Genomic DNA, 18,786 nt, shown 5'->3' with positions numbered 1-18,786 from the left:
CACTAATACTTGTAGGCCTCTAAGACTATGGATAACTAAAAATGATTATTGAATAACTTGAATTTTGTTGACAATGTAAAAAAAAAAAAAAAAAATGTCTTCTCATACCGGGAGTCGAACCCGGGCAGCCTGGATGAAAGCCAGGAATCCTAACCGCTAGACCATATGGGAGGCAATGATACTGCCCCGGCAAATTTGAAAGGTTGCACTGCACAGTACATTATAATGTAGGATCATACTTATGCCGAGCCACGGGAGAAGGAATCGTTAACGCCTAAAAGCTAACATTTAATTTATCGGTATGTAAATAAATATCAGGATAGCTTTTCCCCATGTGGAAAGATCTAATGAAGGAGAAAGACTTTGAAAGGGAAGTTGCCTGATTTCTTCTCGACAGGCAAGTCAAAGGTATGGTCTAAATTACAAGCTTTTTTCATTGCTTGGTTGTGTAAATCATTATATAGCTGGCATAACAGTACAAAAACATGTATCGTTAAACTCAATGAAGCGCTATTGGAAGCCATGTTGTCATAGCTTTTGACACATTAGGCTACCGCAGTTGCAACACGCATTTGAAAAAGCGAGTAGATGGGAGAACCACTAGATGGGAGAAATTCTTTTGGGAGAACTAACTTGTAGTTGGGTCTTTAACAAAAAAAAAAAAAAAAAAAAAAAAAAAGCCTCCACAATCGAGGAGGTCAAAGGGCATGCTTCCTGTATCATCAGCTCTCCCCAAAGTCTATTCATGCGGCCAGCAGACAGATTTTAAACACCGATTTTACACTTCTACATATATTTTGAGTAGATAACCGATAGTATATTCTCAGTAAAGGGTTTCACCCTGTGTGATTCCACACTGATTAAGGATAGTTCGGGGAATACAAGTTAAAATGATCTTATACGATCGTATACTTATACTTTGAATTATGACTGATAAAATTAAATATTCGCTCAAGACCAACTTTACTTATGCCGGGTCAGTGATTTTGCAGATGATACAACTTAGTCTAAATAAGAGCAATGTGGAGTCCTCGGATTTCTTAAAAACAACACAACAACAAAACATTGTGACAAACTTTGACAACATGTTGTATGGACAAAAGATCTAAGATGACCAAGCACAGTTTTTCAACAATCAACAACTAAACGCTGTTTAGTAAAAATTCTACTTTAGGTTACCGTTAAACAAAATCATTACAGTAATCTTCTAAGAAAATAAATAGAAGATATGATTTTAATAAAACTTTAAAGATTTCTTTTAATTTTAAAATACCTTATTTAAACTTGTATGATTATGCTTTTAAATGAATTTAGTATAAACTCTGGATGTATTCTGTAAAAGGCGTTAGCAGACTAGATTTACTGTGACATTGTCCCCCGAGACTCATCTGGTCTGATACCCTGTTTCCTGAAGCTTCAGATCACACTGTGGTTTATCTCTGAAGGATCTGGGGCTGTAAGGTGTTTTTGTTTATATATTTATTTAGCTAAAACTTTGTTTACATTTTAGTAACATATGTTATTAATAATAATAATTTAATTTAAAATAGAGATTAGTTTATTTTTTAGAACCGTGTGTGTGCACAAAATGATATTAAATGATTTATTTATTTGTTTATTTCATTTTGAAAATGTACAAATGTAGTTTTCTGTGTTTAGGTGTACGGTACAAAATTCATTATAGCTATGGAAAGCCCCCACCATAAAAATTGAAACCCCGCATGGACAAAAAAAATGCTGATTGAATCTTTTCATATAAATGAGATTTAAAACGACTAAAAAGTACAGTTTTTCTACAATCTAAAGTTTTTGAACAGACATTCTTTAATAACAATTATACTTTAGGTCACCATTAAACAAAATCATTAAAGTAATCTTCTAAAAGATAAATAGAAGATATGAATGTATTCAAACTTTAAAGATTTTATTGAAACAGTCTTTTAATTTTAAAAGATCATATTTAAACTTTTACGATTATGTTTTGAAATAAATTCAGAAAGATGACGGCACGCTAATTTACCAGAACCTGTCACAGACACACACACACACACACACACACACACACACACACACAAACATACCATTTGTCTGGTGCTTCATGAAATCTTCAGTCAGCAGACTTAGATGAATTTTATTTTTATCTAAAACTGAAATTTCAGTAGATTTTTATTTTTTATTTTTTTATATACTTTTAAAGAACAGAATGTTTTTCAACTTTAGTTAAATTAGCAAGATAACCATTTTAATGTATACCGTTTTTTATGTAATATGATTTTTATTCTTTTGTTTATCAAAAACAATTGGATCAATAAGATATTTATTTTATAAGCATTTAATTATATACTTTTATAAAGAACTGAATGGTTTTCAACTTTAGTTAAATTAGCAAGATGGCTATTTTATTTTATACACTTATAGGCCTAAAGAACGGAATGTTTATGTAATATGATTTTTTTTTATTCTTTTGTTTATCTAAAACTGAATTAAATGGTTTCAGTAGATTTTTAGTAAGATATTATTGCATATTATTTGTGTGAAATATAAAACATGATTAGGGTAACTCTCTTTTTCTCACTTTCACTGTTACCTCAGGAATGTGGAGGGGGTCATGTCAGAGGACGCACACACACACACACACACACACACACACACTACTCTGGCTGGAGAGGCATTCAGAAAAAACAGTGTTTTTGTTTTACAACTTTTAATAATGTATTGAATTTAAAAACATTATTACGACTTTTAATAAATGTATTAAATTTAATTAAAAAAAATAAAATAAAATAAAAACAACATTTTATAAAGATATCATTTAAACTTTGAAATAAATTTAGCCCTATTGTCTCATTCTGATCGCTGAATAAACCTAGCAGGAGAGAGAGAGAAACACTGACATTTATGTTATATTATTTTATAATCTTTTCATTTATACTTTAAACGAACGGTATGTTTTTTCAACCTTGGTTAAATTATTTTATAATCTTTTCATTTATACTTTTTAAAGAACAGTATGTTTTCAACTCTTTTTTTTTGTGATAGGCTTTAGTATTTAGTAAAATCCTTATTCATTTTATTCTTTTGTTTCTCTAAAACTGAATTAAATGGTTTCAGTAGATTTTTGCTAAGATATTATTGTATATCATTTGTGTGAAATATAAAACATGATTAGGGACAACTCTCTTTTTTTTCACTTTTGCTGTTACCTCAGGAATGTGGAGGGGATCATATCAGATGCTGACACATTTCCTAACAGCACTTGTGATGCCATATACCCAGACATACACACACACATACACACAAACACATAACTGAACCGGACAACAAATTCAAACTTTCTGTCAAAAACAGATGTCTATCACAAACACAGAAAATACACCCAGCTTGTGTGCACAAGAGATAATGGGTGTGTGACACAGTCTTCAAACTTTCTGTCAAAACCACATGATCTACGACTAGCTAGGACAATAGGGCAAACCATAACAACAACATATGCCGGAAAAACACCGGTAGATAAACCTGTCAAAACACATGATCGAAGGGTCAATAGGACAATCCATATCCATATCAATACACGCCAGAAAGGGCGGGACAAGGCCAACCGTCAACCGGAAGGGCGGTGACCAGATGTCTTATCTGGGGGCGGGACCGGAAGTCATCAATCATTTTGACACATGGTATAGGGTTATAACTACTCCCATGGAAGGTCCTCGAGGGAGCCTTGCACAGTATGTGGAGTGGGTGCTGGTCCAATGTGGATTGCCATGCACTGTCTGCTCGCTGATTAAGACAACACTAGCCCCATTCTGGACCCAGAGCCCAGCTATCCTTCAGTCATGCCTGTTATGGATAATAAACCAGAGCCCACCACGAAGCGAAAGCCAGAGTGTTTGCCAGTGGCCAAGTTTGTCCAGGAGCCCGAGCACAGAAAGGAGTCTGACCAGGTGCTTGAACCGGCAACAGTGCCCATCACTAAAAGATTTTAGTGGAGTACATCGGCATGGATTAGAGACCCACACACACTCCCGTTGCTGAGGTGCATGCTATGAGCTGGGTCCCTGCTGAATAATTATTGTTTGATAAGCTGGATGATGAAATGTTGTTGATCCTGTCTTGTTCCAAGTCGTCTTCCTCATCGCTGGTTCACTCCAGCCACAAGTCATCTTCTTCACTGCTGGTCCAGCCCAGTTCCAAGTCGTCTTTGTCATCACTGGTTCTGCCCAGCCCCAAGTCTTCTTCATTGCTTCTGGTTCCACCCAGAACTAAGTCTCCTTCATTGTCCACCACCAAGTATCCTTCATCGTCCAGCACCAAGTCTCCATCATTGTCCAGCAGTAGGTCTCCTTTGTTGTCCAGCCCCTAGTCTTCTTCGTCGTTCAGTACCAATTCTCCTTTGTCGCAATTGGCTCTGGTGGTTCAGCCCAGTCCCAAGTCATTTTCGTCTCTGCTAGACCCAAGTTGTCTTTGTGGCCACTGGTTCTGCCCAGCCCCAAGTCTTCTTCATTGCCGCTGGTTCAGCCCAGCTTCAGGTTTCCTTCATCGTCCAACATCAAGTCTCCTTCATTGTCCAGAATCAAATCTCCTTCATCGTCCAGCTCCAAATCTCTTTCTTTGTGAATGGTCCCAACCAGCCCACCTCTCCCTCCTCCTCTGCCAAAGTCATCCAATTCCTCGGCCTCGCCTCTGCTGTATCCATTCAGTCACTAGGATTTCCTAGCTCCAACTCGGGCCTCCAAACCCTGTAGTCCACCTCATCCCTGCTCCCTCAGCTCCACCATGGTCTGTCACCCTCAGGCTCCACTGGGCTCCCTCCTTTTTCAATCTTTGCTCTGGCTTTGCTTTGGACTTGTGGATCTCCTGCTGCGCCTCAACCCTCCATCCCTCTGGCCGGCTCCCTCCAGTTCCATCATCATCTTGAGTAACACTGACTCCGCTCAGGTCTGTCAAGCCCATGCCTTCACCTAAGTCAAGTACACCTGCGGCTCCATATTTGCCCTCCAGGCCTTCAATGTCACCTTGGGTCTTCGTCTTTTCTGTTCCTCCTGGGTTTTCTCCAATCACAAAGTCACTTCAGTCGGTCAGGCCCCTGGCTCCATCTTGGCTCCTCCCTCCATCATTTATGTCATGGGCATTCATCCTGGCTCTGCTCTGGGTCATTCTCTAGCTTCTCCTGTCTCCACCCTGGTCCTCTCTTCTTCTTGTCCACCTTGGTGTTCCCTTCTGCCAGCCCATCTCGGGTCTCGTCCTTTAGGGGGATAGGGGTGTGGGGGGGGGCTGGTAAATGATGGGTGTTATGTCATAAATAAATGGTATCTGCGAAGATTTCGAATTGACTTGTTTTCAGCATTTCACAGAAAAAATTGTCCATATTTAAAATGCACATTACCGCAAAGTGCAACAGTTACTGTACAGTGCTAGGCAGTGGTCAAAAACAATTTACACAATGACTTTTGAATTGATCTCTTCTTGTAAACTTCAGATGGCAATGACATTACCACATGACCCTGGTGTTGTCAAAAAAAAGAAAGTAATTTTACGTGGGTGGTTGTAGAAAAACACTGACATTCTGGATTCAAAAAGCAGTAGAATCACTGACTAGCCCCTGTAAATATTGAAATTATCTTACGTCCCCATGAGTAACAATTACCATCCAAATAGGGTGAATATAGAATATACTGAATTAAAACATTACAACAAGAACTGTAGGGACTTTCTGAGAGAATTACAGTACATCTTTAACATACCACTTCATTTCCAGGTATTTTCGGCTAACGGGATGAGTGAGGAGCTCCAGACGGTTATAACGCACCATTGCCTAGTGAGGTACAAGAGTTATGATTTATTCTCAAACCATTTTAGGATGCAAAATTAATTAGAAGTTTGTATTTAATAAGCACAATGGGGTCCAAAAATCAGACATCACTAGAAAAAATGCTCATATTTTAATTTAATGTTTTCTCCTTTAATAAACAATTTTCCATCGTTAGAAAGGATGAGTGCCTTGAAGGAATGTAACTTATTGTAACATGATTTAAAGAGACTTACATTCATAGCTGCCAATGGTTGGAAGTTCATTGTTTTGTCTGCTTTAGCATACTTCTTCAACTGTATAGGAGCTTGAAGCCACTGAAAATCGTATCTGATCTGCCAGTACCAAAAGAATTGTACTTTATATGATTAATGATCTTTTTATAGCATTAATGAACTATTAATGGTTCTAATGCAACTTTTTGCACATTTGTGAAAAGCTTACATGATAATCTGGACTGTTGGCGTCGTGATCAGACTCAATAATACACCGGTCCAGAAGGTGCTGTTTAGAAGAGAGAGGGGTTTTATGTCAAAGAATGTATCAACAATATCTCAGAGATTTTCATAAGGTGTGAAGTTAATAGACAGACCTTGAAAGACTCTGGGAGGAACTCTATGATGTCCATCACGACACAGCGGGATTTAGCCTTAAATGACTTTAATGCCTCAGCACACCTGCAGTGAATTAACATGTCTTTGTCAACTGTTGGCAAACTGAGAGGAGAAAAATAATATAGGTTTTAAAAAATCTCAACATATTCTCTAATATTGTTCCATTAAAAATCCTACACTGAAATAGTTTTTGAGATGTTTTTTTATTAAAAAGGAGCAGGAAACATAAGTGTTTATTGTTGTCTCATTTTAGAAAAAAGTGCCCTTTTACATAATGGTTAATTACCAAATAAATACATGGACAGTTTGATTGAAATTCTGATTTGAGATTAAATTATTTTAATTAACCTAGAGCTTAATTTAAGGAAAGCAGATAACGTCTCGGTTACATATGTAATCCTCGTTCTCTGAAGGAGGGAACGGTTAAGTACGATGGAATTGACCGACGAATCTACTTCGGGTGTAAACTAAACGAGCCAATGCACATTGGAATGCGATATTTGCATCAGCTGCTCTTTCTTGCAGCGCGAGCATATAATGAGCAGCAGGTGTGTCGCATTTTTGTTTTTCTGCTGAGAAGCCGAGTTCAGTAACTGCCGTACAGCGGAGGTACAGTAACCGTGGCGAATGGAAATACGTCTCCATTCCCTCCTTCAGGGAACGAGGGTTACATACGTAACAGAGACGTTCCCTTTCAGTCGGTCACATTCTACGTACGTAGGAACTGACCAACGAATTGGGGATATCTACCAACACGCCACTGTCGCTGGCCCTTCCAGCACTCTGCTCAAGTCTCCTGCTCCGCCCCCAACTGTTGGAGTGGGAAATCAGGGCTCAAGCAGAGGTCAGTCACTGCTGTTCCGCAAGTGTGACTATTGGATAACGCTGGGAAAGCGTGACCTTCTAGAGAAAGAGAACGCTGCAGAAACCACATCCTGCCTGTAGGGAGGTAAAATGTGGGAGTTACACATATGGACTAGCCAAGCAGGATAGTTTAACATATGGAAGTCTCTAGGGTGGTTCCAGCCTAGTTCTAGGGGGGAAAGAACACCAGCAGAGACGACAAAGCGGACTTTGTCAAGGAAAAGACACGGGCTAGCACATAGTCTTAAAGCTCAAACATGACAATCTGGGGCTCAGGTCAGGAAGCAGACAGACTGGCTAAACCGACCGTCTGCTAGCTGTCTCACGTCACCAAGGTCAGATAAATCCAATCACATAAAGCCTCTTTCACCTAGATATCATCATATAGAGACTGTGTCTGTTCCCTGAATTAGGACATACAAAAAACTTCCAAACCCATTTAAGGGTAAAAATTTAATTGATGTTCAACAAATAAAAAACAGATATAATACAAATGTGCAAATGATAAAGCTTGGGTTGCTGAATATTAGATCCCTTACTTCAAAAGCACTTATTGTTAATGATATGATTACAGACTATAATCTAGATGTGCTGTGTTTGACAGAAACCTGGCTAAAACCAAACAATTGCATTACTTTAAATGAGACCACCCCGCAAGATTACTGTTATAAACATGAACCTCGTCTGAAAGGCAACGGGGGAGGTGTTGCTGTAATTTATAGTAATATTTTTAGAATTACTAAGAAGTCTAGTTTCAAATACAGTTCTTTTGAAGTGTTGGTGCTTAATATAACAATATATAGTGTAAATGATAAATCACGTTTGAGATTTGTGCTGGCTACTGTATACAGGCCACCAGGGCACCATACAGACTTTATCAAAAAAATTTGCTGACTTTCTATCAGAGTTAGTACTGGTTGCAGATAAAGACATAAATGTTGGTGATTTTAATATACATGTAGATAACGAAAAAGATGCATTGGGATTGGCATATAAAGACATTCTTATCTCTATTGGAGTTAAACAACATGTCTCAGGAGTCAGGACCTACTCATCGTCGTAATCATAATCTAGATCTAATATTATCACATGGAATAGATGTTGATGCCGTTGAAATTCTGCAGCAGAGCGATGACATCTCAGATCATTATCTAGTCTCGTGTAAACTTCATTTTGCCAAGGCTGCAAAGCCGACTCCGTGTTACAAATATGTTAGACCTATCACTTCTGCCACTAAAGATTGCTTTAATAATCTCAGCATCCCAGATAGCTTAGAAGAACTCGATATTGCGACAGAAACTTTTAACTCTCTCTTTTCCAGCACTTTAGACACAGTTGCTCCATTGCGATTAAATAAGATTAAAGAAAATAGTCCAACACCGTGGTACAGTGAGCACACTCAGGCCCTTAAGAGAATGATGATTAGGAAAACTGGAGCGCAACTGGAAGAAAACAAAACTAGAGGTATTTCGCATTTCATGGAAAGAGAGCACGATTGCATACAGAGAGGCCTTAAAAGCTGCTAGATCTGCTTACTTTTCAACCCTATTAGAAGAAAATAAACAAAACCCTAGGTATTTATTTGAAACAGTGGATAAACTAACGAAAAATAAAGTTTCAAGCCCAGAAGTTTCCAAGCAGCGCAGCAGTAATGACTTTATGAACTTCTTTACTTACAAGATTGATAATATCAGGGAGAAAACTATGCAACCGTCTACTACAGTATCGCATCAGGCAGTGCACTGTAGTGTCCCTAAGGAAAAATTTTATTCATTCATTGCTATAGAAGAGGAAGAATTCGTTAAACTCGTTAAATCATCTAAATCGACAACATGTATGTTAGACCCTATACCGACTAAGCTACTGAAAGAGATGCTTCCAGAGGTCATAGATCCTCTTCTTAATATCATTAATTCATCTTTGTCATTAGGATACGTACGTTAAAAACGTTTAAGCTGGCTGTGATTAAACCGCTTGTTAAAAAAACGCAACTTGATCGTACAGAATTAGTCAATTACAGGCCGATCTCGAATCTACCTTTTCTGTCAAAGATACTAGAAAAGGCGGTATCCTCACAACTATGTTCCTTTTTAGAAAGAAATGATATCTGTGAGGATTTTCAGTCAGGATTTAGACCGCACCATAGTACTGAGACTGCTCTCATTAGAGTTACAAATGATTTGCTCTTATCATCCGATCGTGGTTGTATCTCTCTATTAGTGTTACTCGATCTTAGTGCTGCATTTGATACTATTGACCACAACATTCTTTTAAATAGACTCAAACACTATGTTGGCATTAGTGGAATTGCATTAACATGGTTTAAATCATACTTATCTGACTGTTATCAATTTGTAGCAGTAAATGAAGAGATGTCTTATCGATCACAAGTTCAGTATGTATGGCGTACCACAAGGCTCAGTACTAGGACCGTTGCTTTTTACTCTGTACATGCTACCCTTGGGAGATATCATTAGGAAGCATGGAATTAGTTTTCACTGTTATGCCAATGATACTCAGCTCTATATTTCTTCATGGCCTGATGAAACTTACCGATTCACTAAATTAACGGAATGTATAGGTGATATAAAAAATTGGATGACTAGTAATTTCCGACTACTTAATTCTGAAAAAACAGAGATTCTAATTATTGGACAAAAAACGTCCTCACGTAATAATCTAGAATATGGTCTAACACTTGATGGCTGCTCTGTCAAGTCTTCGTCGTCGGTTAGGAACCTGGGTGTGCTCTTTGATACCAATCTTTCATTTGAAAGTCACGTGTCTAGTATCTGTAAAACCACATTTTTCCATCTTAAAAATATATCTAAATTACGTCATATGCTCTCAAATGCAGAACAATTAGTCCATGCGTTCATGACATCAAGGCTAGATTATTGTAATGCTATTATGGGTGGTTGCTCTGCACGCTTAATAAACAAATTACAGCTGGTCCAAAACGCAGCAGCTAGAGTTCTTACCAGAACCAGGAAGTATGACCATATTAGCCCAGTTCTGTCAACACTGCACTGGCTCCCTATTAAACATCATATAAATTTTAAAATATTGCTGATTACTTACAAAGCAGTAAATGGTTTAGCTCTGCAGTACTTGAGCGAGCTCTTAACGCATTATAGTCCTTCACGTCTATTGCGATCTCAAAATTCCGGCCAGTTGATAATAGCTAGAATATCAAAATCAACTGCTGGTGGTAGATCCTTTTCCTATTTAGCACCAAAACTTTGGAACAGTCTTCCTAACATTGTCCGGGAAGCAGACACACTCTGTTAGTTCAAAGCTAGACTAAAAACACATCTCTTTGACCTAGCATACACAACACATTATAGATTTTTATAATTCAATGTTAGGCTGCATAGATTAGGTCAGCCGGAACCGGGAACACTTCCCATAAATCCTGATGTACTCGTTACATCATAAGAAGAATGGCGTCTACGCTAATATTAGTCTCTCTGTTTATCCCGAGGTTTACCGCAGTCCGCCGGATCCAGGCTGAATCCAGATCTGATGAAGGACCTGCGCTTGGACGCGATGACAGCGCAGTCCTGAAATGTCAACTAGGCTTTTCCATGTGAAGGCCTCCCTCCCCTCCCTTTACCTATCTACAGATAAAGCGTTGTCGGGATAATCCCGGTTCGCGTGGCTACGTGGAAGCGATAAAATTCTGTATTATTAATTTTAAGACCAGACAACGGTGTTGTGTTAGCAGCCCCTAAGTTAATAACTAATGATCGTTGTGACAGAAGTGAATCAATCAAACTAACTTTAGCTGGACAATAACTTTATTCTAGAGCTGCTATAAAGCCAAAACACTTTACTTTAATTTCCTTTTATCAATGTAAAGCTGCTTTGGAACAATCTACATTGTTAAAAGCGCTATATAAATGAAGATGACTTGACTTGACTTGACTAGCCGAACCGTGTAGCTGTACCGTGGAACACAGGGACTTGACTCGGGAGGCACTGAGGCGGCCCACAGTGGAGTCTGAGTGTGCTGTGCAACACTTACCTGGTTCCAGGGTGGGGCTGAGGGTACGTGAGAAGGCCTGGAGGCGTCCTTGAGCAGCACACTGCTGCCCGCTGGCAATAGAAGAGGGAGACGGGAGTGGCAAGGCAAAAGCAGATCCTTCGATCTCCGGGTCACCCGTCTCAGGACCGCTTGCCCCTACTCATACCTCCTGGTTTGGCGGGGCCTGGACAGGCTGGCTGCTTGCGTCCAGCTGCCTTCTGCCTATGTGGAGGCTGCGACGATGAGTAGGCGGAGGAGCAGCAGCTGACGACTTGGTGGTGGCAGCAGCTGGTCATCGGTGCAGGATAGGTTTGATCACCTCTGTCTGCTTCTGTACTGCTAAAAACTGTTTGGAGAAGTTTTCAACAGCATCGCCAAAGAGGCCGGCCTGGTAGACAGGGGAGTTGAGGAACCAAACTTTGTTGGACTCACGCATATCCGCAAGGTTCAGCCAAAGATGCTGTTCCGAAGGCTGACATCGCTCGACCCAGGGAGCGTGCAGTGACTTTCATCAGAAGTGGTTTCTCGGCACGCTGTGTAAGCCTTGCCCGCCAGAGAGGACAAGAACTTACATGCCCGGCAGGGGAGACGCGGATTACCCCGCCAGGAGGTAGCAGTCTTGGGACACAATTGCATCGCCACAGACCGCTCCACTGGGGGAGCTCAACGTACCCCTTAGCCGCTCCGCCATCGAGGATAGAAAGGGAGGAAAGGGCATCAGACCAAGTTTTGGGCAGAAAAAGGTGCCGTCCACAATCTGGTGACCTTCGGAAAGAAAGGCACTGGGGCAGGGCGCTGAGAACCAGCAAGGGCCACCCCGAGATACCAATCGTCAAGCCGTGAGGGTTCGGGACATGGTGTTGGGTTCCACTAGAGTCCGACGCTCACAGAGGCCCGGGCTTGGGCAACGGTGCCACACCTGAAGGAGGCAGCACAGCTTAATCTTCATCCCCAGAGGACATTAGCTTACCCTCCGATGCAGCAATCGACATGTTCCACTGCAACACCGTGCTGTAACACCAACACAAGTTTGCAGAGGAGTCCTCCAGAAGAAGCAGACTCATTTCTTTTTAAACACTCACAAATATCAGAGCAGGAACAGTAGAACCGCTCTGCTCCGAAGAGAAAAGCAAAGATGTGACGCACCTTCTGCTCATTATATGCTCGCGCTGCGAGGCAGAGCAGCTGATGCAATTATCGCATGCCAATGTGCATTGGCTTGTTTAGTTTATACTCAAAGTAGATTGGTCTCTTAAAGCGATCCCCAATTTGTCGTTCAGTTCCTATGTATATAGAACCTGACTGACTGAAAGGGAACAATCAGAATGTTCAAAATGCAACAATGTTACAATATTAATTCATACATTATTATTTATCTGCAATCAAAGTTGCTTTTTATATTGAAATTAATACTGTCCTCCAATCCTTTTTTTTTCTTTTTACTACAGGTATTAGCTGTGGGGTGTCAAAGCAATGCAAGGCTATTAACTTAACCATCTTGAATGTGGATGTCTCCTTACCTCTCACTTTCGATGGTGGCATTAACTACATCTTTTTTCTCATTTCGCACAGCTTCATGCAAAAAAGAGTTGTCAGCATTGTTGAGAGTGATTTCAGCTCCTCTTTCCAATAACAGCAAAACAGCACCTACATGTCCCGCTTTTGCAGCAATGTGAAGGGCTGTGTTCTATTAAAACATACATGTTTGGTTAAAAAGCAGTGTTGTTCAAACTTATCATAAATGACAATTGCTTTCATCAATAAATACAGTATAGTAAAAGTAGTCTAATGCTCAACAAGTATGCACTTATTTGACAACATACAGTAGAACAGTAATATTACGAAATATTATTACAATTTAAAATAAATGTTGTCTTCTAAAATATAATTTATTCTTAGGATGGCAACGCTGAATTTTCAGCATCATTCTCAGCATCAGTGTCACATGATCCTTCAGAAATCATTCTGATTTGCTGCTCAATAAACATTTCTTATTAATACCAATGTTGAAAGCAGTTTTGCTGCTTAATTAATATTATTACTATTAATATTAAAAATTAATATTCTTTGTTGAATAAAAAAAAAATCAACATTGTAAAATTGTAAATGTTTTATTAATGCATCTTTGCTGAATAAAGATATACAATTTTTTCTTTAAAATCTTACTAACCTAAACACACATACATGTTTTTTTTTTGTTATGACAAATGTGAAATTTAAAGAGAGTATTATGCTTTATTCTTTGGATCTTCAAAGCTCAGTTTCCTATGGTTTGGTAATTGTATTCTTCAAACTGACTGTGCTCCACAGGTGTTAGGGATTGTTACGCTGCTTACCCCATCTTCATTTGTTCCGTCCAGTAGTTTGACATTGGCTGCGAGGAGGATTTTCATTGTCTGTGTGTATCCCTCAGCCGCAGCATGATGCAAACAGGACCAGCCTTTGTAATCACTAGAGATTACAACAGACCTTATGACAGAACGTCCAGCTGAATGAACTCACAACCTAACCAAGCATTTTGTGAAGCTGGCGCTAACCTGGCCGGGTTTAAATAAGTTTGACTTCTTCCCAGTCTGTTTCGAGCAATAGATTGATTTATGTTGTTTATGTTAAGTAAGGTGAATTCATCTTGTCGTATAGACTGAATCAAAATGCTTCTTGATTGCCTTTGTTATGTGTCATTATATTGCTTGAAATAAATGTATTCATTCATTCATTCATTCAACCTAACAAAAAAATTGAATTTTAGCTTTTGATATTTTCACCTAATCATGACCTGGTAGCAGGGTTACTATCAATATCTAAACCATAAAACATTTCCAACATTAACTAATAAAAAATAAAAAATATAAAAAAAACTTGGTAACCTAAAAATGATAACATTTAAATTAATTTGTTTAATTCCAGTCGGAATTTTTTTATTTAATGTTGCTGAATCAACCAATATTAATTTATACCAACAAAATAAATGGATTAAAAATCAGCTCTTCAAGGTAACAATTCCAGGTTACCACTTTTTACAGCATCTCAATGATTAAAGTAGCACTGCCTGGTAGTTATTAGATTAATGAAGTACTGCTTGTGATGACTGTGAAAAATGTAGATGTTTTGCTTTCCCCCAAAAAATGGTGTACCTTTGAAACAGCGCTCCCCTCCGGAGCAGCAGCTCCACTACTTGTGTGTGTCCTGCCCTTGAAGCAAGATGAAGGGACGTCAGACCCTTATCGTCCCAATCATTCAGCATTTTGGAGTCCATGAGGTTCTCCAGCAGCCTGTGGCATGTGTTTAAACGCCCAAATCTGACAGATATTGGAGAGAGAAAAATTATATTAACAGGTTTGGGAGCATGTGAAATGAGAAAGTTTGGAGTTATACTGCATTAATTTGTATAAATTCCAGCAAAATTCTCATAAATGGTCAGGAACGATTTGTTATTGTAGGTCAAAACTTATTACTTTTAAGAAAATAAGCACAAAGATATGGCTTTGATATAGCTCTGACTGCATTACAAACGTTCTCACTCTGCAGCGAAGTGAAGCGCTGATTTCTTCTCCCGTGACTTTTGACCCAAGAAGATATTGAGACCCAGCATATTTTTGACCGAATCGTGAATGCCAAGTTTGCAGGCGTAGTGCAGAGGAGTGCAGCCTTCAACATCCTCATCAGACAACATCTCCTTCACAGCATTACTCTGGAGGAGGGAATGGGTTCTTATAACTATATACAGAACATACGCATGTTCAAAACAATGCTTTATGTAATAATCCATAACACAGGGTCACTTGGACTCTTCAGGCTTTCTTTCAAAATGAAAATGTTCTGCATTTAACAAACTGAACTTGACGTTTAGGAAGATTTTCACACCTGTAAGACTGTCTCAGGAAGATTTTTCAGCCCTTTCGGTTGAAGAATGACAAGGTGGAGGAAGTTGCGACCTGCTTTGTCTTTGACTTTGTAATTGGCACCTATTTTCAATAGGACAAAATGTTGAATATGCAGACACGTGCATGCAAATGATATTGGAGATAAAATATGTTGAAAATTCATGAAAATGCTTTACCAATTGACAGTAAAAATGCAACAGTTTTCCAAGCACTGCAGTTGGAGGCCATCAGCAGTGGAGACAGTCCTTTACAGTCAATGCAGTCAATATCTGCTCCCTTTCCAAGACAAATGAGATCCAAATAACAGTGAATTACCGTGTTATCAAAGGACATATACGATAAGATAATGAGATATTGGGTGGTTAATATTAGTCCTGTCAAAATATCAATCCAAGCAACTCAGTTTGCTGGTTCACAAAGTGCACATTCAGCAGAATAAAAGTGTGTGTTTGGATGTTTCAGCCACTCACATTCTCACAAAGCAGCCATTCAAACATTTACCTTTGAAATAAGATATTCAGCCAACTCGACATGATCAAACAACGTGGCTCTATTAGGAAAAGAAAGTCATTGTTAATCATTAAAGCATTGGGAATTAAACAAATACAGCTGCAAATTGCAATAGGACAAGCATCACCATTGTTTGGTCATAGCAAAAAGTGCTTTAAAAGACAGAAGTAAGTAGAATTACTTTTAACATTTTTATTGAGATGAACAAGTTGTACAAACAAGAATACATATAACCAAACATATCAGGAGTATATAAAAAATACTTACAAAAAATGTCAATTTTAAATAATATTTTAATATTATTATTTAAGCATTTTTACCATAAAGTCCAATAAATAAATAAAAACTCACCCTGCTCACCCTACTCTGTCATCATATGAATTCATGTATCTCTTTATGAAAGTTTGCGGTGAATGGACTTTCAATAGAGGCAATAGAGACATTAAAAATATCTTAATTTGTGTTTCGACGATGAATGAAAGCCTTATGGGTTTGGAACGATGTAAGTTATTGAGTAATTTATGAATTTTAACTTTTGGGGGAACTGTCCCTTTAACATGAACTGAGATCAGCTCTGATATAAACCAGAAGGCTAGCTGACTTCATAATGACTACTGGTGAGCAGTATGGCATCACACTGACCTATGTAAGGGGGTCTGATTGGCTCCATCCCTGAGGTTGATGATGTCTTCCACTCTGTTGTAAGAGGAAAGCATGATTTTGATGGCATCCAGAGCACCCTGAGTGCAGGCAAAATGGAGGGCCGTGGATTTGTCACACTGCAAAACAATCAAGCCACACATACACAGACACAAAGATGGAAGTCAGCTATTAGCTTGACATAAGTAGGAGAGGCAGGGCAAGGTATTGCAAGAGGGGGACATTCTCTCAGCTGCTGCACCAATAATACAAACCATTAATGAGAGAGCACCCTGAATTGCTGTGGCAATGGACAGAACGGCCAAGCTCAGTTATAGACGTAAGTGGCTGCAATTTGTATCAATTTAACTATCTGAAGCTATTACTGAATGCATTAACCCTCCTGCTACAGACTGAAGACGACAAATGGAGGAGTGTAAGTGTGTTTGTGTCTGTGTGGTCGAGATCGAGAGTCAGGAAATCAGGCTGCTTTTGTATTCATAGCAAACCACATTCTTCTATGGCTGCATTTGATGAAATGATTTTTTTTTTTTCAGAATGGTGACATTATAGCCATATTTAACAATTTTGTTATTTCTGTCCCCAAACTTCTTACAGGGCATGGTGTGGTTTAATGTATCAAAAAGCTTTTACAGAAATAAGTCTTGATGATAATGGGTTCATGATTATATTATATAATTTTGCAGAATATCTTATTACAGCTGCAGGAGAGTATGGAAAAATATGTTTATGACAAAATTCAAATTGGTGGATAATCTAGTCAGCAGACTGGTGGAAACTGAAACCACTGGGTGGTGCTTTCAACCTGCCATGATTTCTGTTTCTAGGCCATTCTATTCTAATCCATTTCTGCCACACAAGAAAAAAAATGGTAAATCATAATTATAACATGCCAAATTTAGACTAAAAGACCACAACTTGTGTCATGTGTAGCCTGGTCAACGGATTCACATATGGATCAGTAATACAAAATATACAAGTATGTGATCATAATTATAGTAATTGTAATTGAAAAAATATTTTGGGTGTTCTGTTTTAAAAAATATATAAATTATGTTATAGGGAAGTGTAGTGTTAAATCGTTTAAATAATGCCTCCTCCATAATCATTTCCCTTTGATCAGGTGGGGTCGTGACTCGTGAAGCACCAATATTTTTCAAACCAGCTGTCCCCGTGTCCCAACCTTCCGATACTGCATGCCGTTCAAAGCTTCAAACGTCATCAATCATGTGGTATTGTCATTTCGATACAAGCATCGGTACAGTGTGTGATACAAAAGTGCTTTGAAAACTGTATCAACCATCACATCACTATGTAACACAAACAACAACCGACAAATACAGAGTGAAGGCGAGGAACTTAAATACAGTGATAATGAGGAGATGATGAACAGGTGTGATGATCTGATGAGTGTCCATGACAACTGATGAGTGGCGGGAAAATCAAACGAAGGAACACATGTGATGAATGAAAACAAACTGAAAGTCCATGAAAGTGAAGCTAAAGATGAATAAGTCCAGATAACTGTGACACTAAAGGCCAGATCTACTAACAGCTTGCGCCAGCGCAAACCCTCTTTTGGCGTTAAAACTACTGTCTGGATTTACTAAAGACACGCAGGGCAAAATTAGCGCTGAAAAGGAGTGGACCAAGTTGTTTTTGCGGCTGACCTTATTGCATATGCATTTGTAGGAGTTTCCCTTTCAGATGCAATTTATGGGAGGCGAGTATACACGCAACACGATTTACTAATGTTTGTGCTAGTCAATTTACTGGTATTTGCGCCATTATTTAATGCTCAAAAAAAGCACATCTTAACTCATCTTTCGACATGGCTGCAATTGTTGCTGCTAGGAGGAAACACCACAGAGAACAGAGAGCGCGTGGTAGAAGGGAGAAAATATGCCAGAGGAAGACGTTATCCGAACATATCGTTTGCCAAGCCATGCTATTTTTAATTTGCTGCAGGAAATAAAAGATGACTTGGAACCCTCAACTACAAGGAGTCACGTAATACCAGGTGCATCAAAACTTCTTGCAACCATTAATAGTTTGTCCTCTGGCTCTTTTCAATGTACTGTGGCTTTTTAGCTGGAATTTCAGTGTTCGCATTTTCACCTGCGTTATCCATGGTTCCAACGCTAATTTGGGCTGCTCTTGATAAATTGTGTTGGTCATTATGTAAATAATTTGACTGCGTCTGTGTTCTTTAATCAGCAGTAGATCACATAGAAGTGCCTTTCACCCTGTTACGACTTGATAAACCTCTAATACGATTTTGGAAACATTATTTTAAGATAAAAAATGTTCCTTAGTGTTGCTTTAACCTGACATATTCCTGTGCCATTAACAACAAGGTTCATCAAAATCAGTGAAATCTTGGTTGTAGATGGTTGGAAATTGAAATCCATGGCTTAGTGT

General features: G+C 38.8%; 1 protein-coding gene across 1 annotated transcript in view; it reads right to left on the bottom strand.

Moving 5' to 3' along the window:
• The window catches only part of trpa1b (transient receptor potential cation channel, subfamily A, member 1b), a 55,183-nt gene that overhangs the window by 22,606 nt on the left and 13,791 nt on the right, over nt 1-18,786 (bottom strand). Inside the window, exons 7-18 of the mRNA XM_084102534.1 lie at nt 16,348-16,484; nt 15,697-15,745; nt 15,372-15,471; nt 15,176-15,276; nt 14,833-15,002; nt 14,446-14,610; nt 13,648-13,762; nt 12,832-12,998; nt 6,399-6,483; nt 6,251-6,310; nt 6,043-6,141; nt 5,742-5,812 (exon numbers count right to left, since the gene is read on the bottom strand). Of these exons, the coding sequence (XP_083958660.1) occupies nt 5,742-5,812; nt 6,043-6,141; nt 6,251-6,310; nt 6,399-6,483; nt 12,832-12,998; nt 13,648-13,762; nt 14,446-14,610; nt 14,833-15,002; nt 15,176-15,276; nt 15,372-15,471; nt 15,697-15,745; nt 16,348-16,484 (1,319 nt within the window). The remainder of the gene's footprint in view (nt 1-5,741; nt 5,813-6,042; nt 6,142-6,250; nt 6,311-6,398; nt 6,484-12,831; nt 12,999-13,647; nt 13,763-14,445; nt 14,611-14,832; nt 15,003-15,175; nt 15,277-15,371; nt 15,472-15,696; nt 15,746-16,347; nt 16,485-18,786) is intronic.

Source organism: Abramis brama, assembly GCF_963993115.1.
Source record: "Abramis brama genome assembly, chromosome: 24".
Taxonomy (NCBI): domain Eukaryota; kingdom Metazoa; phylum Chordata; class Actinopteri; order Cypriniformes; family Leuciscidae; genus Abramis; species Abramis brama.
The sequence above is the reverse complement of the archived record's forward strand: the minus strand, read 5'-3'. Positions and strand labels throughout refer to the sequence as shown.